The following is a 24,373-nucleotide window of genomic DNA, read 5'->3' on the forward strand; positions in this document are numbered from 1 at the left end:
GGCTTTCTGGGCAGAAGAACGAAAGAAAAAAAGGAAAATTGTTCCTTTATTGCTCAAAGCAAAAACAAACTTAGCGGTAGCATGCTAACGTCCCTGCATGAATGAATATTGGACGAGCTGAAAAGCCTTTGGACCCTGTTGGTTTGGCTGCTGCTGTTGTTACAAGTGTTCACATTCCTCATAGTAGCAGATGTGTTTCTGCTGTGGTGTAACAGCAAAGACGCGCTTTTGTTGTGTTGTCTTTATTCTGAAAATGTTGCATAAAATCAGTCAAAAGTGCTCTGCATGAGGAAAACAATCCTGCTGTTAGAGACTGTCGTGTCTGAGAGGGATCACAACCCCGAGGACTGTCCGCTGCAGAGCGAACGTAACGCTGCCGCCGAGTCCCCGGTGCAGCTGTCGGCACTCGGGACCTGCAGGCAGAGTGATCGGCGGCGTCAGGTCTGAGGCAGCCGCTCTGCATTGTGGGTGGCTGGTGAGTCTGCTGTTTGCTCTCGAGACTGAGAAGAGAAGAGAAATCTTCGGCTGCCAGTAACTTTTCATACACACACAATATGGCTTTCTTTACAAGTTAAAATTCCCTTCACCACATCAGACACGTCTGTGCCGGTTATAGCTGTGTGCGTAGCTCATCTCCAAAGAAGGACAAACGGGAGAGCTGCTCATCTCCGTCATAAGATATATTTAAAAAGTTAGTGAAAATCTCCTCCCTCCTCGTCTTCTTCAGCCATGCGAAGGTGACTGCTGGTGCTGACGGAGAGAAGGTCCATCCTGCAGGCGTCTGGAGGCGTCCCCTTCCTGCATTTAAATTCAGCAGAGGGGAGTCCACACAAATCCACAGCAGATAGGAGGCAATTAGCTTTGAGCATGATGCACACACACACACACACACACGTATACGCCATCCTTTGCACGCATCAAGGCTGTTTTAATTGACTGCTTAATTTGTTATTCCTCCATTTCCCTGCCATTTCTTTTCACAGTTTGTCTCACTTGCTAAATTTAGCTGCTATGTGAGCATCGACAGTGAAATGTACTGACGTATTCAAAGTCCTGATATTAAAGATGGGATTTTTAGCACTGCTGTCATGCAACCGCCTCATATTATGGTTTTGGGACTATTAAAACCAGTTGAAGAGAAGAGCAGCAGGAGGGACATGAGGAGGCAAGAATACAAGGACGGCTGTAAGGAGAAGAAGAGAGGAGTGAAACAAGACGATTCTTATTTCACAACACGACGTTGTTTAGGAAGCCTCTGGATGAGACGTTCAAGGTCACGACAGAACGTCAGAACATCACAAATTGGGCTGAGAACATGTTGGACGTCCCTGTAGTGATCATAACCGTCATATCGTGTTAATAATATGTGACAGTAGGGTGTTTGGTCTTGTGGATCTGTTCATCAGGTTGCCTTCACACTGCATGAGATGTTCTGCTTGCAGACTGACTGACTGACGTGTGCACAGCAGCAGCTCAGGCTTCAGCTTAAAGAGGGTTTGACGAAGGCTGCGCACAAACACAGCCGAGGTCGTTCTCATCGTGGAGTCCTGCCAGAGTCATTTCGTTCGTTAAGTGTTGTCTGACCTCGTCTCTTCCTGTCAGGACGAACGTTAAAGCTTCAAACGAGGGAGCAGAGAGTGAACGCAATCAGCTTGGTGTGGCCGACTTTCCTCATGTCTTCGGTATTCGCATGGCCACCAACAGCACTGCGCACCTGTCGACCTGAGGTCTACCTGAACTCACCTGGGAGCTTCTGTCGAATCGTTTTGGTCTTGTTTTCCTCTTCTGAACTTCAGTTTCTTTCTTTATCAGACCTCTTGTCTTCTGTCACGTCAGAGATGTTCAGAGATATTTATTATGTGCTCAGATTTCTCTTTTCAACGCTAATCTTATGACCATCTGCTGTGTCTGCCAAACTCTCAACATGTTCTCTTTCTTCATGATCTTCTGTTATCCATTAAGGAATGAAGGCAGGAGTGGTTTCTGGGGAGAAATAGTTTGAATAAGTTTTTCAGCGCAAGCTACAGCCTTTGATGTTGCTAAATTAGGAAGTGAGGAGTTATAAAAGCTTCACTTTAACACACACTTGAATTTCATTTGCCTTCATTAGTGTTTACCTGACGTCCCCACAGGTCGAAACAGGTCCTGAATCTCAGTTGCATGTCTGGAAGAAAAACTGTTCTGCCTAATCTTTTCAGTGTACTTCAAAGTTTCACGGCCTTAACATGCAGAGAAATATCGCCCTCGGTTTACATATATTATTGGTTATTCAAATAAAAGCGGATATCTTGGCCAACAGAACAGCAGTGTGTTGTTGGTGCCAGTTTTTCTCTACTTATTTAGAAACTAAACTTTTGTGACAAATGATTGACAGGAAAAGACACCAACTAAAGGATGTGTGATTTTGTTCATCATGTTCCCAGAAATACCCGAAGCTTTTTATAGCACCAATATTCATATTAATATTCAAGTTGACCAGCTGTAATTAGGCCAGTTTTTACTCTTTGGGATGATTTTCATTTAGTTTCTGTTCTCTTCCTCACTGTTTTCTTCCACACCTTTCCCTTCCTTTCTTTCTGTCCTGCACTCCCCTTCTGCCCGTCTCCTCTTCCTCCTCATCATCAGTGGGCTGCAGACGGACGAAGGCCTCCAACTGATGAAGATCCTGGCTCGCAGGGCTAAAATCCAGATGACCGACTTCGCCAAGCTCTCGTAAGTATTGCTGCTTTTTCATGGTTCTCGCTCCTTCCTGTTGTGTTTATGCTGTTTGTTCTCACAGTGTGAGCAATCTGGACTGAAAATCGCCATCTAACCTGAAGCTGGTATTTTCTCTCCGTGTTTAAACCACTCATTTGTCCAACTGTGTGGTGGAGTATCATAAAAAACCCCACAAACCTGCACATTTGCTGTGTTTGCTGCCGCTCTGAATCACCTATTGCTGTTGAGATGGTTGATCAGTTCGCACCTGTTCTGGTTAAACATGCCAATAAATAAAGTCTGTTCAAACAGAGCCGGCATGCTGGCAGTGACACATTTCACACCATTTTTCTGTTTTCACAAGCATAAATCCAGCAGTTTCATACTTCTGGTTGGAGCATTGTCCAAGTTTTAGAAGTTTGAGGCATATTTTCACACAGTTAATCCACACACAAAGCCGGCTGAAGACCTCTCGCCCTTTTCAAACAGCAACAAGGTGTGGAAATCTACAGACGTCATCTTCATAGATTTGATTAATTAGTTTAACTCAATTTATGGCCAAATAAGCCGCCTGGTTTTTAGTTGATGATAGTTTTTACTGGTGTGATTGAAGTAACAAATGTTCATCAGCCCACAAAGGAAGCTCATTTGGATGATGAGATTGTGATTTCAACCCTTTTTATAGCATCAAATAACTAAAACCGCTTGATCTAAAAACACTTGAACATACATCATTGTGATGAGAAATACCTAAATTGTATTTTCCTCAAAGGATGTGCATGACTAATCAGACCATAGAAGTTTAAACTTCCAAATAAACAGCTGGAGTTGTGGAGGTGACCTTTTTGGTCCCTGTGATGGAGGTGAGTCCTCACAATGTGAGTGGGCTGCCAGGTTGGGTCAACACAATCTGTACTAAACCATCACATGTGCATACAAAGTTACAGCTCCAGCAGCATGTTCAGGAATTTAAAAATAAAAAGCATTTTAATGCTTATAATGTCCTTCTAAAACTGTTTTTGCCCTCTAATAAAACATCGCCTCTGGACATGAAGTCCTGCCAGCTGTCAGACGGCCAAGCACTCCAATTAAATTAAAAATTACATCTAGAAATAAAACTGCATCACTGTAACACTCGAAAATCACGAAGGACTCGATGCTCAGACTAAAGACACTGAAGGGGCGACGGGCTGCGGATGACTCATGATGTTTATACTGAGCTTTACGTTCCCGACGTCAGCCATCTTGTACCTGTCGGATCGCGCGGGCGGCGGTTTTCTCCGAGGGCGAGCATCACATACCGAAACTCTTCAGCAGACGAGCAGCATCGGCTCCTCCGCCGCTACCCACCGGCATGTCAGATCAGACAGGGCGAACTGGTGGGATCAAAACACACAGATTTTCCAGCGGCACAAGGCATTAAAATCAGAAGTGAAAAACGGTGACCTTACAGAGTACAAGTCCAAGGACGTCGCCTTATTTTCATTCTGTCAACATTTTTTCCTGCTCTTGTGGGGGGGAAGCAATGAGAGCTGCTCGTCCACAATATTGACATGTTGGAGTGGAGCCGCCGCTAACTGCAATCATTTATTAATGAGAGTGAACTCTGCCTGAACCCTCCCTCTCTTTCTCCCTCCCCTTTTCTTTCTCTCTCATTCTGTCGTTATCTCTTCCTCTCTGCCTTTGCCTCCGTTGTGCCGCTTCTTCTTCTTCTGCTTCTCTCCCGTTCGGTCTGTCTGTCTCCATCTATTTCTGTCTTCTCTCTCTTCTCATCTTGCTCTGTCACTTTCGCTCCGTCTTCTTTTCAGAGTTGTTGCTATGTTTCACCCCCACAGGTGACTTTGCAGCGGGCTGTGAACAGTTTCAGTGCTGTGAGCCGTTTCAGAGTGTGTGTGTGTGTGTGTGTGAAGTGAGTGTGTGTTTCTTCGGTTTCTACAGGCTTCGATGGTTACAGTTAAAAAGCCTGAGGCGGTGAGGGACAGAACACGCTCCAAACGAAGAGTCTGATTTCAGCTTGGGTCAATATTTTCACCATCAGCTGTGTTTTTGTCGTGCAGCGTTTGGCACTTTCACCTCCTCATGCCCAGAACACGCTCGAAATTAAACACAGTTTTATTTTAACATTCGGTCACATGTGTTACAGGTGCCTGCGCTTGCACCGAATCAATAGACGACGTGGCAGACGTGGGTGTCGTTTGGTTTCCAAAAAATGTCAGTTTCCGCCCGTCCAGGCGTAGACGCTGACTTAGTTGTACTTGTGTGGCGAGCGTGCGAATGCAAACAATCACTTAGCAGATGTACACTGATGTACAAACTGTAGAACCGTGTGTCTCATGTAACGTATGTGCCTACAACAGTGCACTTGAAAGGGGATGTAACGCCAAGACGTGTGCGCTGCTCACATTGTACAACTGGTGATTTAGGGAACCTGCACATTTTGTTTTGGTCCAGTTCAGCTGCCGTACATGCGGAGCAAAGCTCTGAACTTTACTGGCTGCACAATGCAACAGCTGAGAAAAACAAAGCAAAAACAGTCAGCAGATCTCATAACATGCAGACCTGAGAGACTTCAGTCCCGTTTAAACTGATGGGACGTCATTGGAAACTGAGCTCTGCAGGATTTGGGATTTTAATAATGAAATTGTGATTACTGTAATCTGCGCAGAATCTTTTTTCATTACTGTTCTGTTATCTTGTTCTCACAGCATATTTTTATGGTATTATCACGTATTGATTTTTCCGGTCGCAGTCGCTCAGCGTTGATTAGATAATGTGTTTGTCCTCAGAGAGGTGATGTGGCTCTGCGGCGGCGGGCTGAAACTTTTCACACCGATAAACCGATGTAAACACAAGCAATGCTGTCACACTCGGGTGTGTGTGTGCACGTGTGTGTGTTTTCATGCAGTAAATTCACTGTACAGCTTCAATTAAGAAGCCTCCAAATTGAATTGAAGTAAGACAGAGAATTCATTTGTACATTTGTGTGTGTGTGTGTGGACAGGTGGGGATTGGCTGGCTTGGGGTCGTGCGATTCACACACACACACACACACACACACACACACACACACACACACACATGTCTTCACACAGTCCGCCCGGCACCTCGCTGTGCTGCTCGGCTGCTGTATTGAGTCCCTGGGTGGCCCGTACTGTTCTCCTGTTCTAATGCACCTTTTGTCTTTGTTCTCCTATTCTGGGAATGAAAGGAGGGAGCGACACACTGGGGAGAGTGATGGATTGGAGGTAGAGAAAGCGACAGAGAGAGATACAGAGAGAGAGAGAGGCGGAGAGAGAAAGCCGGGGGTCTCTTTTGTTGCGAGCACAGTGAAAGCCCACCAGGGGGAGCCGCCTTGACAATTTGTCAGAGGCGCCACGCTTATTCCTCCGCCCGGCTCCTCACCGTGTGGCAACTGCAGTCACCTCCACCACAGACAAAAGCTTCACAGTGACCCTCAGCCTGCTGACACTCGTGATTCATCCAGCCTGCCTCTGCTCCTCGACACCACCAACAACGGCTTTCCGCAGCTTTTTCCTCTGCTGCCACCTCTTAAGGTCCACTTTTGCCATTTCATGCGTTTGAGGTTAGAAAAATGGTCTTCTGTTGTGCCTCATGGTAAACGACTCCTCCCTCGATATTCAAACCCAGGATGCCATTTTTTTAATCAAAAGGAAAGAAAAGTCGTGTCCATCAAGCCTAACATGCGCGGCAGCTTTTCACACTGTCAGATTTCTACTCTGACTGGCAAACCTGTGAGCGTTTGACCAATGCTTGGCGTCACAAAATGAACTGAGGAGATCTGCGTATCCAAATGCTGAACGTGGACACAGTGATGACAGGATAAAAGTAACAGCATTCGGCAGACTGAAGGAAGTCCAACATCAGCAGCAGCGAGAGCCACACGGTGGCATTAAGTGCAGTCAGTCACTAAGTCACTCAGCCTCTGAAGGAGTTTATTTAGTGTCAACGCAGCACTTTAGCTCCCCTGATGCTCTGCATGTTGCTTCAGAGTTCTGATAGGAATAGAATTAGTGAGCAGTAATCACAGCGTTGTTTAGTGCATCAGCATTAAAGCTGAAACCGTTTTGAAGTGTCATGAGTATGTGTTGGACTTGAGGTGAAGAGACAGTGAAGGTGTGAAGTGTCCTCTACGACCTCTTAACTCTTAAAACTTAACCGAGTTTGGATGTGACGTTTATCCGTCAGTCGGCCTCACAGCACCACCCACGGGGCTTCAGATCGCCTCCAGAAGAGTTTTTAGTCGTAGCTGCAGCCCAGCTTGTCCCCGTCAGGTCAGCACTCCATGCAGTCAGTACGCACTGAGGTCACACTGAGGTCACGCTGAGGTCACACTGAGGTCACCCTGAGGTCACACTGAGGTCACACTGGACTCATATCTTCTCTTTCATCACACACACGGCATTAAAAATACTGCTCATTCACTCAGAATGAAGTCTCTCCTGACTTGAACAGCTTCTACATCCTGTCAGGTACACCTGTGTAAAGTTTAAGGCCTAATATGTATGCTCATCCTACTTTATTTTTAAAGGGTCATTTCAACCAAAATTCCTGGCGTTTTGGTTTTATGGCCCAGATTATACAGATACTATACTATACAGATTATATCTTTGGGAGGAAATAGCTCATCTAAAACGTTCTCAGGGAGGTCTGTGGATCATTCAAAGTAACCAGGATGGTTTTCAAGCCAAGGATGTCGCTTTGTCGGCTTTCAAGTGTAATATTTTACTGAACACCACAGAAGAAATTCCACTCACCTCCACTGTACTGTGGCCCGAGGCAAAAGCTGGACAAATGAAACCAGCTATCTGCTCTTAGGACAGGAAAATATGTGTTTTTGTGACTGGATAATCTGTTTTAAGGTTGAAGAACTTGTGCTGACTGTAATGGAACCGAGAGTACAGTTTAAACTCAGTACGTGTGGCCCTGCCATGCACTTATCCTGCATCTCAGCCACTGCACCAAGTCCCCTTCATCCATTTTCCAGGGAGCAACACCGCAGGCACCTCCACCTTACACCTCACACGGCAGCACCAGATTAGCATAATATTTCAACAACAAAAAAGCCTCTGAACAAAGCAGTTAGCGACCTGTGCAACCTCAGCCGCTGAAAAGACAACAAAACTTCCCTTTTCTGACAGTTTCCTCTCGGGGCCCACAGCCAGAGAGCAGCAGCAGTTCAGCGAGCCTGCAGCGAAACTTCCACACCGACAACAAATGAATCATAAAAGTGAGCCTACACACTGTGCCAGGACACAAAACCAACCTGGAGAGTGACTCACACCCTTACGTTTCATTTGGAACAATTCGATACTGATTAGATAACACTGACGGTGAGCGCTTTCAGCACAATGGGAATGTTTTTAGCTGCCGCGGTGGCCTGGTAGTGGTTGAGGGCGATGAAGAGGGCAGGAGGGAAGCGTTGATGTGGGTGGCTTTGCACGACCTTTCGGTGTAGCTGGCAGTCGAATAATGCCGACTGTTGCGTAACCGTCACCGAGTGTAGACTGGGTGATTTTTGTGTGTGTGTGTGTGTGTGTGTAAAACCAGGCGGCTCGAGGTGATGTAATGTCTGTGTCTGAGCTGAAGGGTCATATCAAAGAGCCGCCACTAGGAGGAGAGATTGGGCCTGAGCTGGCTGGATGTGAGGATGATGGAACAGGTGGAGGCCAGAGGCGGGAAGGATTCGACAAAATCCACGTCTCTGAGTTTTATTTTCTTAAAACAAGTGCAAAATTCTTCCATCACCATTTAGATATTTAGGCCATTTGGATGAAAGCCAGTTTCATAAAACGCCTCCAAGCTTATGGGCATCACTGTAGTCTGTTTTCTGTGATCATTTTCAGTGTGTTTCAGGATTTTTAAACAATAGAAATAACCTTTAGTCATGAAAACACTCGTTTGATCCTAGAAAATACACCAAACAAGTTTGGTTTGGGGAAAAAGAAAAAAATACAATTTTTAGGTTATAACAAAACTCACTGGGTAAACAGGAGATTTTTGAGAGAGGGAATGTTGCACATTTTTGCAAGTACAATTCACTGTTGTACTTAAGGTTTCACAGTACATGTACAACAGCACTGAGTATGCAGCTCTGTACTCGCTGCTGTGAGAACCAATAAAGAGGAAAAAATGGAACCAAAGATGGGAGTGAGATAGCAGTGAGGTAACACACATAAACAGCGTCTGGCAGTAATAAATAGTCAAAGAAATGTGTATATAGAGATTTTATAGAAACACAGCGTGGATTCGTGTTTTAATCCCTGAGAGCTGAAGATAAGAACACAATGATAATACAGAATATAATCTTTCTATTTTCTCTGGGAAACTTTCTTCTTTCCCACCTCTGATATATGATGCATTTCCATTCAGTGTGTACAGTTTATCTTCACTGCTCGCTTTCTGGATTCTTCTCTTTCAGTCAGGATGGAAAACGGCCATAAAATATGACAGTTTGAGTGAAATGTCGCGTCCTCGAAGTGTTAACGTTTCGGCGACTCTGAGAGGCGGTTCTCCATCTTTGTCAAGAGGATTAGAGCTTCTCCTCAGCTTGTTAAAGAGCATGTAATCCTTCAGCTAATCTGGTGAGAGTGCGAGTTTCTCATTGTTTCGTAACCTCACATTTAGCAGATGATTATTTTTGATTGGCTTTATGTATCACACGTCACAGGAAGTTAACAGAGCAACGGGAGCGTCTGTTATTTTCACTGGTTTCACTGGAGTGTTTTTCCTTTGTGGAGGCTTTTATTACGCCCTCCGCCGCTGACAAATGCATGAATAATAATTCTAAATAATGTTTCTGGGTATTTGTCTTGAAGAATTGTCTTCCAAATCCCATTTACAAAGCAGTAAAAAAAGTTTTTTATGTTCATCCTTCGGTATCCATAAAAAACTGAGCATCCACTGTGTAAACGTGTTGTCGTTCTTTCAACCAAAGTCGAGGTTTATCTCTTTAAACATGCCAGGATTTTTGTTTCTGTTGTCAGTCACACAGTCGGATTAGCTGTGCGTGTTTTGTCAGAAGGTGGGATGCACCGTTTCAGTTATCATCTGCAGCACTTTCCCCTTTTTCAGTCTTCATAATGCTGCTGTTAGATAAAAACCTCTGAGCGATAAAGACATCATTTGCAGCTAAATGAAAATACATTTTTGATGTGCCTGCGTTTATTTGTGTTTTGGATGATCGGGCCTCTGGACTCGAAGGCCTCAAGTTTCTCGCTAAACCGTACAGGTTAATAATTTACTACGCTGTCTGTACAAGCATTGATATCCTCTGCTATCTTAAATATATCCAACATCTTCCTCTGCACTTCCTCGTGTTTTTCCAAGTGATAAATATGAGCAGCAGAAGAAGAACAAGTCACCTCATGTGAGCTCCTCTGGCTGAGTGATGAGGTTATTGACGGGGTTCACAGTCGACGTGGTGTCTTTGTGCCGGACAGATGGATGTGATCAACTTCATCACACACACACGCACACACACACACACACTGACTTGGCCCTCACCGGCTGATGAATCACTTCAATGATGTGATGTGAGCCGCATTCCTGCGAGGAGAGAAAAGCGCTCAGAGAGACTGAGCCCGAGTGCGACAGGCTCTTTTTGTAATTTTTGTCTTTGAAAGATATTATGTGGACTGTAGCAGTGTGGATCAGGACGGCACACTGTGGCATTCGCAACAAAGGACAGGAAAGAAAGTTGTTTTTTTAGGGTTTTTTTCCAGCACTTATCTTCACCGAGTTTCCCCCTGAGGATCATTAATTCAACCCAGCCTAATTAGTTTGTTGTTGCGTCTTAAATGTTAGAACAGTGTAACATCACTGCTGTGTGAGTTTGTGCTGCTCTTCGATACACTGACCTCAGGGCCCCAGAAACCCAATTAAAACACCATGATAAAAGCTGCGTGGCCGGGAATGTCAAACGAAGGCTGGAAAAAGGACGCTTTGGAGCTTTTTTTACCTGATGTCGCAAAACTAGGAGGAGTGAGAATAAAACGTTCATCAAAAAGGAGTGAAATTTGTCCCGGAGGCGATTTGATGCGTTTGTTTCATTGTGTCACCAAAATGCAATCGATTTTAGATTAAATTTGACTGTGCGTGCAGAATTATGATATTTTGTACAACAGTTGGAATTCCTTTTATTTCCGTAGTTTTTTGTGCTTTATTTTGACGTTTAAAAGCACACGAAAACACACAAAAATCTGTGCAGCAATTGAAATCCATCACTGTGAAAAGAAACCCACTTTTCTGAATCCCTGAAAACATCTTGAATGTTTTCTTTTATCTACCAGCAGCTTCAGGATGGGACCCGCTCTGTTAATGATGGCGCCATATTTTATGATGGTGCTACAGTAGCAGTCACTTCCTATAGCCGTGCACAATACTTCCTGGAGGGGGACCTGGTAATATATCTTCCCGCTGCGCCTTAAGTCTGAATTAGAGCAGGAGAAACAAAAGGTTAATCACATTGGGAGACTCCGCTGTGCCTCTGACCACCCAGCTTCTCTCCGTCGCTCCCTCAGTGTTTCAATTCGAGCTGCTTTATTGACATGAATGTTGGATGAAGGGGATGTGGGGGGGTGGGGGGGCCTTCAAAACACCCAGGAAGACCATACAGATGTCTTTCTGTCTCCTCTCTGTCTCTGCTTGCCTTTCTCGTCGCCTCGGATTCCGTCACCCTCAGCTTACATCCATCACGACAGTGAGCGCTGCAGCGCCAACCACACGCCGAATCAAAATGTAAATGTGTCATAAACCAGGCTGCCAGAAATGCATCTGAGAATCAGAGCGTCCCCTCGTCGATGACCGAAAGTCCTCTCATCCCCGACCCCCCTTCTCTTCATTTGCCGGCGTGCTTAAATGCCGCCGGGCGCGTCACATTGAGATTCAAGAGGTTATCTCGCAGCGGTGATGGGGATTGCAACAGCCTGAAGGATCGCCACAGGTTGAAGCTTTTTCCTTTTTTTTTGTTTGTTTCAGGCGCCACGTATGGCTGAGCTTTAATGAGCACAACTCCTTTTCTCCCTCCATCTGAAAAACAACACCTTGGCACCTTGGAAAATAGATTCTGAGGATGTATTTTGTGTAAAGCTTCTCACTGTGTGTGTGTGTGTGTGTGTGTGTGTGTGTTTTACAGGGTGGTGGGACCTGCTGTGACCTTCAAAGTGAGCCCAAACACTCAGAACGTCAGCACCGCAGATGTGGCCAACGTGGCTGGTAGGTGCTCCATGGCTGAGTAATGTTGTCGTTACACTGGCAGAGAAAAAGACAAGTCATTATCATTGGCTTGCTGTTGCACCTGAGGCCCCACATGAACATTTTTCAAAACTTCTCAGTTTTTTTTATTTTATTTTCCTGTCCTGCTGTGTGTTGTGCTACGCCCACGCCGGCCTTTCATGCTGGATTTCTCCTCTCCCTTTGTGTTCCCTTTGCTTCAGTTCGGGGGAGTATTTGGTGTTACCCCACTGTGAAAGGATTTTCTGTGTGTCAGCCATGTTTGGATGTGTGCCTAAAAAACATGCTGGAAAGCAAAGAGTCGGCATGAATCTGTCGGGTATTCCAAACGAGTCAGGTCATTAATAGACGTGTCACGATTTCGGTTCCAAGTCCAAATCGATTGAAATGAGCTTTAAGCCCCTTTAAATAATTACCCGGTGTTGATGTTTTACCGGTTACCTCAGTGGAGAATTTATCAGTATTGCTTGATGAGTTTTGGAGAAACCTACCAGCTGTAGTACTGCGATGCTCACATGTTTCTTGATCGTCTGTCTGCCGTGCGTGTGCAGGTGCGTCCACGCCTTGAGTCGTGTCGCAATTAGCCTGCGAAACCTCATGTGACGCCTGCACTGCGAGGGACGAGCTGCTGCGCTGTTCGTCTTCCACTCCTAGTGGTCATACGGAGGAGGTGAATCCAGCAGAATGGCAGATTTATGGTCCTTGTAAGCGTCAGATTGTGATCAAAACCGGCACTCTCGAGCCGGGACCTCATTGTCACATGTTGTGTGCTTTTGACTGAAGACAGTCAAGGCAGATCCTCAGTGATTCTGTTTTAAGATCCTCCAAATCAAAATGCCTCGGATCAGCCTGTTCCGGCACATGGAGAGGGTCCCTGTAATCTCTCCGAGTGCAATTCAGCAGGAAAGACATTGTGAAGGTGTGTGTGTGTGTGTGTGTGTGTGTGTGTGTGTGTGTGTGTGTGTGTGTGTGTGTGCGCACGGCCACACTGTGACTCACGGTAATGAGAAGAGGGTGTTGATGAAGTGGGGAATAAAGAGAGGAGGAATGTTTGCCATTAGCCAAGCTGTCAGTCCAAAGAGAAGGAGAGAACTTTCCTGATAATCCCTGGGCCCATTTCCAGATACACACACACACACACACACACACACACACACACACACACACACACACACACACATACACATCCTCCAAATAGCTGACATGAGTAGCTCACTGTCTGTTGTTCCCCAGCATCTCATCCCTGCTTGATAATTGCAACCCCACCTCCTCACCCACACACACACACACACACACACACTTCGTGCTGATTATGCAACGGCTTCTCTCCTGTTTTTAAGTGCTGTTGTTGGCGTTCTCATTTCCTCCCGCTGGCTCCTGCGGGGTCACGGATGAACCTCGATTGTTATTAATGCAAACATTTGACAGAACGTGCTTGAAATGAAATATGGCGTCCTCTCAGCTAAAGTGCAATAGTGTGGGCGGGCCGTTTTTAAAGTGTCGTTTGTCATATTCAACCGGAATATCAATCCATCCCTTAGCGTACATCATCCCCCTCTGGTCAGGGTTTATAGTCCTTTTCTGAAACATTAAGCTTTACGCAGCCATTGTAATGACGTCGTTTTATCATCATTTATGGCCGCTCAGCAGCGGATGGTCGAGATCGGACGTCCATCGCTTGTGTGTGTTTTGGTGGAATGCTTTTGGCAGCCACATTTGATTTAATCCCTGCCGGCGCACCAGTAAAACGTCAGTGCGTCCAAGAGAAGGTTAAACGCTGAACCACCAGCAGTTGGCGGAGGAAGACTTCACGTCCGCTAACGTCGTCGTTCTGAGGGCTGCAGCTTTTACTGCGGTTGAAGTGGGTGAAATCGAAACAGACAGCTGAGATTGTAAAGTGTGAGAATATTGAATAAATGTTGAAAATTTAAAATGGAAATCTGAGAATATTATATATTGTAATGACAATGTAAATGGAGTAAAAGCCATTTACTAAACCCTGATAATGAGCCCCTCCTGTCACCTTCCTTTGTTTCAGACATCTTTTGTTGGGTAGCGACTCTGCATATGAATGAGTGAGTCTGTTGGCATCCTTCTAATGGAATAATATTTTTTGTTTTTGAAGTGCATTTAGTCCCAGTTTATAAATCAAAGTCAACAGAGTTGTTAGGATGGCCTGCATAAATGGGAAAACATGTTTAACGTGGAGAGAGTTTCTGAGTTTTGCATCAGCAAATAAAATTAGACAGATTTGCATATTCCATTTAGTTTTTTTTAAAATCAGGTTTCTATTTTGTCATGAATGTTTAATACACTGCATACTTTAAGATATGCAAATAATTTTACATCACACATGTAATTAAATCCATTCACTTACTATTAAATTGTGTGTATGAATATTATATGTTTTTTAAATCTTTTTATTTTCATCCACATCATTTTTATGGTTTATTTTATTATTACTACTATTGTGCCTGCATAGTTCAATGTCAAATAAAAGTGCTAGTTAAGGCACTTTGTGTTTAAAGCGCTGTTTAATAATATTATTAAATTATTTTCACTGATGCATTAACAACACATTTTAATGTCGGTGGTCACAGTGGAGCTCATTTTAACACCACAGAGTTTTATCTTCAACAGTGGACGAGATTTACAAGCCGATAAAAACATTTGCAATGAAATATCTACAGTGGAGTAAAAAAATGCTGTATCTCCTTTGGAAATGTGGTAAAAGTACAGAGTTCTGCGAAACCGAAACGCTGTGCAGTGTGGTTGCAGTCTCACAGGACTCCTGTTTAAACCTCATAATCTCCCACCTTCTTACATCGGATCGATTGCGACCTGGCCTCCGGGTGCCAAAAGGTCCGATTAATGCAGCCAGGCCGACCAGACCTGGTGCTGCATTTTAAGAAGCCACGTTACCACTTCTGTCACGCGCGTCCGCCCATTGTGAGCGTCTCCGGGGCCACCGGGGGCCATTGTCAAACGTGGGGGTGGATGTCAAGATGGTGGGCAGCGAGGTGCTGACCCTCATTGTCCGGCCAGAGGGTGGGCGGGGGACCCACAGGCTACTTGCAGCGATGCGTCGCGGCCGTGAGAACGGGAGCGCGTGAATGGGCCGGGGGTCAGGGTCAGGACAGCGGGCAGCTCAATTAGCACTTAAAGCAGGAGGAGAGCAGCTGAGATAGCCTTATCCCCGCACCGTCTGTTCATTTAACTTCTGCGTTTTTTTATCCCACCAGCTCTTGTTTTTGCATACATGCTAATCACGCCTGTCAGTGCAAAGACTTGCCCAAAAGCTGTCCACTCTTGGGATTACGGACGGTTAGGACAGTTGCTCGGTTTCTGACCATCGCGCTCTCTTCTCGAGTTAAACCAACCCGTCTTTGTTAGAGGCAGACAATGGCTGGTTGCTCAGTGAGCCAATGTTGCATCTGACGTTTGATTTGTGTGTTGACATGTAAATAATTTCCTGGCAGCGAGGTCGCTGTCAGTTTAATAAGTTCAAAAAGACTTTGTTCTCCCTGCAGAGGCGACACCAGTCAATTCTTAATTTACATGCTAATTAATGGAAAAATCCTTGGAAAAGTGGCGGGAAGCGCTTATCGTTCCCATCTAGTTCATATATCAATCAAAAAAGGAACTTCTGAACTTTTGTTTTGTCATAACATTAGTTGATGTTTTAAATGGAAAGGTATTGGCGGACACTCGATCACATTTTGCCTTCCGATGTCTCGGTCATGCAAAGTCTGACCGGAAAGTCGTTGGCTGCCCTTTACTTGTTCCAAATGAATCCTGAAAGGCAGGATACAGACCAGTGTGAGTGTGCGGCTCCATTAAGGCAGCACAAGTCCTGAATATGTGGGGATTAATGTTAACGATGGCTGAAATGTTTGGGGAGTAAAGATTTTGAAATGATGTTAATTTTGATGAGCTAGAAGACGTCAGAGGTGAAGGGTTTGAACTGTTTCTTATGAAAGCCATTGAAACTGTTGGTCTGTTTGTTGGTACATTTTGTCTGCTCTCTTTGTGACACGCTCCAAGACAAAACACCACTGAAGGTCCAGTGTGTAACATTTAGCGACAGATTGCAATTAATTTAACTCAGCGGTGGCCCTCTTTGGAGCCAGTGTTTGGTTTGTGTGTTCTGGGCTACTGTAGAACTGTGGTGGACTGATGCTTAGTTTCAGGTGATTATCCACTAATGAAAACATAATAATGAAACGACTGCAGCAGCCTGACGTCTTACAAGGACTTTACCTGGCTGTGCCTCTTTGAGGGGACTTTTGGATGTTAATGATCTCCTGGTTCTGGCTCTGGTCTGTATTAGTGACCTCTTTACCACATGTGAGCCTAAATACGTCCTGATATGTTCAGTTAGGGCTGTTGTTTTTGTTCATCTTTTATTGTGTTAGCTTAGAGTATGTGATACTCTAAGCAGATACTGTTGTCAATGATCCTATTGTGTATTCATCCAGTTATTTTATAATTTACTTCCTCCTGGTTTGTCCACTTCTTTGCCATAATGCAGTGACTGTTGAGTGAGATGTCTGAGTTGTTCATCAGTTGTTCATCAGTCTGACTTATCTTCTGAGAGCTCATATCTCTCTGTCAGGCCAGATGCCTGGGTGGAGGAAGGGTTTCGGATACTTTTACAAAGGCGTCGGTTGCGTCTGGGCCTTTTCTTTCCTTCCTTCGGCTTCTCGTCTCCTCGTTTTCTTCCGTCTGAGTGGATTAGCATAGATCTCATATGCTGACAGGACTGACCTTCACTGCAGCTAAACACTTGTCAAAATGCCAAATGTAATTACTGAGCTCTTTAGGTCAAAGTAATGTGTTTCATCTACCTCACTTCGCCCTGTTATTGATGTGCAGGCCCCTCGGACCTCAGACTGCAGCCGAGTTCGTCTTCCTTCCCTGTGCAGCACCGACTCCCTGCATGTGTTTGTGTGCCATAACAAAGCGAGGAAATGTATGCGTAATTATGCCTAAGTAATGTGGTCAAATTGTTATCCTTGTGGACGAGTTTGCACTTTGCTGGATGTCTTTGCGTGACTTTGTCGGCCTATATGCTCTCAGATCCTGTGATTATGGGCAATTTAAAGTTATCTTGCTGCAGAGCGCTTCCCCAACACTGCCTTTCAAAGGCCGTCATCATCACCATCATCATCATCGTCGTCGTCGTCGTCATCCTCGTCGCCATTACCGTTCCTCTGTAAATTACCTGCCTGGAAATTCTGAACTGTTATGCTGTCTTGACATCAGCTGTCTCTCAAGGGCACATAACAGCAATCTTGTTTCAGTCTTCTCATTTAGGCGTTGAATAAATGGCTCTCAAACCTCATGTAGTTCTCCACGTTATCATTTCTTATTGCTCGGTCTTTGGGCAATGCGTGCAGCTGCAGAGAGAACCGTTCTTTGGTCGGATTTGACAACCTATCCATACAGGCTGTCATGAGTAGCACCACTGACTGATTTTGTGTCGTTGTCGTCACTGCGTGGAACTCCTTTAATTGTTCCCATTGATTGCCGGAGTGATTGCATTGGAAACAGCTCTGGCGCTGGGATCCATGCAGTGGTCTCTCTGTGCCCTTCAGGAGCAGGCAAATCTATTTGAGTTAACTTCATTTCAGTTCACCCGCTAATCAGTTTTCATCGCATGCCGAAGGCTAATCGATTCTAGAAGTTTCTCTCACCTGTTGCTAAAGAAAAGAACCAAAATGGGGAGCAAGTGAGAGACATGAGGGTTGTGCTGCTGTTTAGTGATGCAATTTGCTCTGACACCGTGCCGCATTTTTATCTCTTCGCCTGGCGTCAAAGTAGAGCTGGAGGCGTTTTGTGAATTGCAAGATGCCTCATCCGAGCTTTAAAAAGCCTGCACAACCCCCTGCCGATCCAGAGTCACCTGTGGTTATTTTGGTCCGACTTCAGAGAGAGCGGGGGAGCTGTGCGCTGTCCTCTGGAGCTTTGCAAGCATCTGTGAGTCCTGCCGCCGAGCGAAGGGGAGGGATGGAAGGGAGGAGGGTGGGTGTGGGTGTGTGTGTGTGGTGGGGGTGGGGGGGGCACAGGTGTTGTGCCGAGCTCGGGTTTGCACAGTGGTGCAACGTGATCCCCGAGCCAACCACGCAGCCGTCCTGCCAGCCTCTCAGCCAAGCAGCCGGCCTGATTTCCCCGGCGCTGGCACCGACCTGCTGGCACTAACCAACCCCTCTGTCCCACTCCCGCAGCTGGCAGGATCTCTGCGAGTTGGCCCGAGCTCCTGACGTTTGCTGTGGGCTTGGCAGACCTCTCCCAGATGGCCACCTTGTAGCGAAGCTGGCTTCGCGCTTGCATCGCTTTTGCATCATTCCCCAAGCTACAGAGCTGTAGTGGAGAAGGCTCGGCTGGCTGTGCTGCGACATGTCTGCTGTACGTGAGAGGCAGGGGCGCTAAACTCCGCTGCAGCTCTCACACTTTCCAGCGCTGATTTGTCATTCGTGCCGGAGCTGCTTTCCAGAAAAGCGGTGACAGTTCTTGGAGCGGAAGGCAACAGGATCTGCTTTCCCCATCCTGAATCAAGCATCAGAAGTACACATACATTAGAAACAAACACTGCTTTTTCACTGATATGTGAATAGCCCATAATAGCACTATCTTTTACATTCAAACTGACGGGACAGTGTCAAGGTGCCTCTTGGCTTCATATTTTATTTATAATCTAATTTAAATCCTCCTGCATTACCTATAATTTATGTCCCACTAACTTTGTAATCCCAGCTGAACGGAAGAACGGACTTTGACCTCCCCAAAACTTGTTAGCACTACGATTGAATAATTTAATATACATTTTTTAAACTGCAATGGATGAGAGTAAAATCATCGCATATAATTTTCTTAATATCCTCAGTTTTAATGACCACGTCTGTCTGATGGCTGCTCCTAATTAGTAGATTTTTCTCTCGCAGTTTTTTCAAGGCACCTTGCTGGCACAAAATGTGACTTATGGCACCTGTAGTGTCATGAAAGTACAGTAATTGAAATATTAACGGAGAATCAGATAACATGGAGGCACTCAGGAGGTTTTCTGCTCTCTTATTCCCTCCATTGTTATCTTGGTGAATCATTGGTGCAGTAGCGCCCCTTACATTTAAACAGTGTTTACCTTTAAAAGAAAGTTTTTATTTTGCAGAATTGAGGTGCGGTGACTCATGCTAAAATGAGACATATTTGAAGAGAAATCAAAACAGTCACAAGTTCTTCTTTTGAAATGCAGCTTCACTATGCCCACACCAAATACTGCGACTTTAAAGCAAATTTAATTGTCCATTAGTACGCGGTGTTGTCACAGTCTTGGGCTTCCTTCTGCTGCCAAGCTCATTAAACGTGCAGAGATTTGTCCTGGGAACGCGAAAGCAGTTTAGAGTTCAGTTCAGAGTTTCACACTGCAAAAACGCATCAGCCTGCGTAAATGAACTAAGCTTAACCCTGACGAATATACTGTTTACTTCACGGATTTGCAAAATGGAGATGTGACCTATGATGAATTTAAAGTGCAAGTGTCTTATGGAGGCTCTTGACTGGTTGTGAAGTAGAGGTTGACTGACGGGGCTTATAATGCATTATGACTGCCTATGATACACACCTCGACCATCAGCTGCAGTGAGGACTCGTCATAATAATCACTTATGAAGCAGCATAGATCCTGTTGCACGTAACTGAGCACCAATAAGGAAACGTTATGACGAAGGCTGCAGGATTACAGATGCAGCAGTTCGTTCTTCGCTTTACTGAACGTACACAATGATTTCCGATGAGACTGCGTGGACTGTTGTGTTACTGCTGTGAGTCCTTGCTCATTGGATGCCAGGGAATATTCATGCTGATTGTGCTGAAGTAAGTCTGTATATTTTTGAGGCTGCACTTTGCCCACCTGAGTGTATGCCGTGACATCACTCATACCAAACAATACGCTCTCACGCTGTGGGGCAGTAAACATTTCCCTCTCGGCAGGAGGCGACTCACTTTCTTTTGCAGTTTGACTGCAGCTCAGACTTTCAGGACGGTCGTGTCTTCCTGCTGCAGTTATTTCAGACTCCTGAGCGACGCTGCCTGTTGCTCGTTCTCTCTCTCCTTCCTCTCCCGCTCCCTCTCTCAGCGGCCTGAGGAGGCCGCCTGGACCCGGTGACTCATTTTTAGCCGTCTTCAAGATGCCTGATGAGATGTAGAGGCAGACAGCTGGATTGATTGGCCCCCCTTGAGCGCACAGGCCTTGATTACAACCGCACTCAAGTGCCGCCGCCCCCCCCATCCCACCCCTTGATTTCTCTCTCTCGCCGTCTTGTTCTCACAGTCCTCCTCTCTCTTCTCAGCCTCCTTTCTCATGATTTCTTTCTTTCCCCACAAAAGAAGGAGGGTGGATGAGGAGAGAATAAAAAAGTGGAGAGCGACTAATGAGGATTTGCATGGTTCTCTGCCTGCACTGGAAAGTAGAACAGGGTGAGGATGGAGCCGCCTATTAAGGACTGGTTTGCATTTGGAATCACGCTTTGATGTGAGAGAATTAGATCAATATTTTAAGAGCTGAGCTGGTTAGAGCTGCTGGTTTACAAAATCTGTCACATGCTGGGGTTTTGATTTGAATTTGAACCCGTCTGTCCTGTAAATGAGAAACTGTTCCCTCGTATAAACAGCCCCGTGTGCTATTGTCAGTACAGAAAGAGTGTTAAACAGATTACTCAGGCTCTGCATATTTCTCTGGTACAAATTGTTTCTGGTGGGAAGGAGTGTTTTGGTATTTTTGGCAGTAGTCTAATCCTTTCCTTTAAAATAGAATCATAAGACCTTTAAAGGGTTAGGCCACCTAAATTATAACCATTCCTTCTCACTTCCTGCCTCCTGATCATTTCAGTTTTATATTTCACAGGTTTTGATATTTCTGCTGCCACGTGAACACAGCGGATGTACGCTGAATTTTATTGGAAAGATCACACTGAAAAAAATGTCCTGTCGCCACAGTTTCATCATCAGACATTACCTGTCGCTCTGCAGAGATATGACTGTTTCAGGTGTTTTCTCCAAGTACAAAAAGTGAGAGAAGAAGAATCTGTGCCGGTGACAAACCCAGAGAGGCCTGATCGAACTCAGCCCCCCTCCTAAAGCCTGTCATCACTTCAGTTTATTCTCCTTTAGCCCTCAGGGACTAAACCTATTCACTAATGCTAAGTATCCTATTTATCCTTCACAGCAGGTGAAGGTGTTGTCTTCAGACGGGTGAAAGTTCAGATCTGTTGGGCTAATATTGTCCCTCTGTTTTGTGAAAACCAACAGCAACAATGAAGTGACCCTGCTGCTCCTGTCTCCGTACCCGCAGTCTAATGTATATCCATTAAAAACACATCAGCGAGCCTCACTGTTGCACTGGGTGACCCTGCCAGCAGAAAATGTTCACTGAATCTGTATGAGTCCGCCGTCGAAAATAGTCCCTCCAAAATGTACCATTTGCTTCTGTTTGAGTGACGTCTGTTAAAAATTTTCACTGACCTTTTCTGAAAAAATAATACTTTACATCAGTGAGATTTGTAGGAACTAACAGGGTGGAGCTCAGCCGCCAGCTCGTCTCTCCGGCGTCTCGGGGTGCAGAGCTCTTTGGTTTGGACGTCCGTCTGTCTTTTGGGCCAAGTATCATGTCTTGACAAGGACTGATGGGTTGCCGTGAAATGTAGTTCTGGCCTCTAGAAGATAAAACCTTCTGACTGTTCGCTGACTGTGCTCAGCAGGTCATCTCGACAAAACATGACTGAATATGCAAAAGGTTCTCCTGAGGTCCTACTGAAATGTTTCAGAATTGTATTTGCAGTCCACGTTCGCCTAAACTAAGTTAAGTTTCTCAGAAACAAACAGACTGTCTGTAAGTGTTTGGTCCTCTGTGAGCAGGACCTACAGTCGTGTCTGTGAATTATCAGTGTGTTCCTGCAGCCATGTGACCAACATAAATAGTTAGCGTTCAAGCTGTGCGTCTGGTTCTGTAGATTCTCAGCTGTTTCGTCAGCACAGGACCACAGTTTGTCTGTAACATCGTGACGGACACTTTCAGTGTGAAGCTCGGGTTCGTACTTGCACAAGTGGAGTGCGTCTTCGTACCTTTCTTCCTCTTTCAGGGCGTGAACCCCAAGTCGAATGTCCCTCACTGTTGCCGGCTGCGTCTGTCTGCTGCGCCGTGTTTCATGTAGAGGAGAAGTGAGAGACAAAGGCAGTCGAGAGCTTCAAAGGCTGCGGGTGACATTTAGCGCTCAGTATCTTCAAAGACCAGGCCCTCTTTTGTAGTTCTTCTTTTTGTGTATAATTAATGTAGCACTTCCTACGGATTTTTCTCTCTTTTTTTCTTTCTTTTTACCTCCTTTTTGGAGCTGGATTAGAACAGCAGATTAAGGAAGTGCACCTTAATTTTCAATTTGCATTCTGAGGAGTTCAAACTGCAGCGCTGCTGATGAGGTTTTTCCAGCTGAGTGTGTCGTGGCGGAGAGGTCAGAGAGGCCTGGAGAGTGTCGGCGCCGTGGCCATCGGATCAAAGATCGTTCTAATGGAAAGTCTCAGGTTTGATGCAAAAGCAAGCCGCGGGAACAGTGAACTGTTGTTTGGCAAGAGAAGTCAGTAAGTGTACATCTCAAACCTGTGTTTTGTCAGCTCACGGATTGAATAATTTGGGTTTTGTATTTTAATTACTCACAATTAGGCTACACTAGACTATAAATTCTGTTCAAATAAAAATGCACCTTTAATACATGAGAAAAAGGAAAGCAGCTCATGGCTAAATTTGGGACACTGCATTTCTTCTCTTTGAGATTAAGGTTTTGAAGTTCTTTGAGTCTACAAAGCGTTACGCTGCAGGTAAAACAAGTCTCACCTCTCGTCTACGTGGAAGTCTGACGTATCACAACAGGAAGGTTGTTGCGTACTGCTGTCCTTTGCAGCACAACCCAATGCTGCATCACAGGTGGGTGTTGTCAGGAGTTCAGTAGACCACACCCGCCTGCATCCACCTCTGATGTAGAATGCGGTGGGGGTGGAAATATAAATAAGTCAGTATTCAGAATATTCAACAACCTTTAAACTCATGTTAACCAGTGCAGCTGTGCACAACAAGTCGAAATCCTAGGAATTATCTTTTGGAACTTAGCTGTATGTTTGAGACAATATTATTTTGTGAATTTGGCTCACAGAGAAAGTGAAAATCTGATAAAAACAAAGCATGTGGCAGCTTAAAAGAGTCTGTCAACCTGCCCAAACCCAGGGAGATAAACTCTGCATAACTGCATCAACAACATGTCTGTGATGAAAAGTGACCTCATGGCCTCTTCGGGATAAACTATGAATATTAATCAAACACAGAACCAACCAAGTCGCCCTCTCAGTGTTAAGTCGAGGCATCCGTCTGCGCGTTTTGCCGTGGAGCTGAAGGATGAGCCGCGGTGTTCGTTTCTCTGCTCATTTCGTGTTCGTGTGCAGAGTAATTCCCTGCTGCAGAGGCCAAGTGCAGCTCTGTCAGGAAAATTGCGAAGGTTTGTGTTTCCTGTCAGATGGGAATGAATGAATTATGTATCATCATCATGTTGGACTTGTCGTCGTGTTGTAATTCTTGGCCCAAACTGATAAAACAGCTGGAGCTGAAACGATGTTTGCTGTACAATAACACATCCATGGTTTGAAATAAATGACAACCCGGCAAAATTCAACCAAATATTAGTGCTGTTTTGCAATGTCGCATTACGCTCTCTGATTTGAAAATGCATCTTTTTCATTTGACGTGTTAGTAAAACATGAGTGTGAATTCAGCTAAAATGAAGTCCAATTGTGACAAATTGTCAAGGGAGGAGGGGAAAAAAGTCTACTTGGCCCTGTTTTAGCACAAACAAAGATATTTAGAACAAACTGGAGACGAGCTTTAAGCTGAAACAGTTTATATTTTATGTTATTTACCTTGTACAGCCACATTTCAGCCCATAGCCAAAAAACTACGACCACATTTCGAGTGGCGTGTCTTCGGAAATGATCTTTTGGTGATTTGAGTGTCAAAAGATGTCCGAACCACCGACTGTAAAATGAAGATGGATGACATGAGAGCTGAAGCCAAAACATCTGGACGCCCCCTGGTGGTTGGCTGCAGTACAGCTCATAAACCCCTCCCCCTCCATGTTAGCCAACGGGACGTGAGCCAAACTAAAACCTCACACACATCAAATAAATCTTTCCCAATGATGTCGCTGATATTTGCTTAAGTGTTCATTTTTCTGATAAGTTTGGTTTTAATTAGTTATTTGTTTCTGTAAAAAGGCGCCAAACGTCATGATTGACAGCTGAGCGCTGCTCCTGATTGGCTCAGATGGGTGGATTGATCTCTTTTGCCGCCACACACGTACCTTGTAGCAATCGTGAATATCATCTTGCA

The 24,373-nt window shown here is 45.1% G+C and overlaps 1 protein-coding gene across 3 annotated transcripts in view; it reads left to right on the plus strand.

Moving 5' to 3' along the window:
* Window positions 1–24,373, plus strand: part of LOC124069180 (receptor-type tyrosine-protein phosphatase N2-like) — a 165,516-nt gene that overhangs the window by 40,024 nt on the left and 101,119 nt on the right. For all 3 annotated transcript variants that reach the window (XM_046408034.1, XM_046408033.1, XM_046408035.1), the window contains exons 10-11: window positions 2,626–2,712; window positions 11,852–11,931. In XM_046408034.1, the coding sequence (XP_046263990.1) occupies window positions 2,626–2,712; window positions 11,852–11,931 (167 nt within the window). The remainder of the gene's footprint in view (window positions 1–2,625; window positions 2,713–11,851; window positions 11,932–24,373) is intronic.

Source organism: Scatophagus argus, chromosome 13 (genome assembly GCF_020382885.2).
Source record: "Scatophagus argus isolate fScaArg1 chromosome 13, fScaArg1.pri, whole genome shotgun sequence".
NCBI lineage: Eukaryota > Metazoa > Chordata > Actinopteri > Scatophagidae > Scatophagus > Scatophagus argus.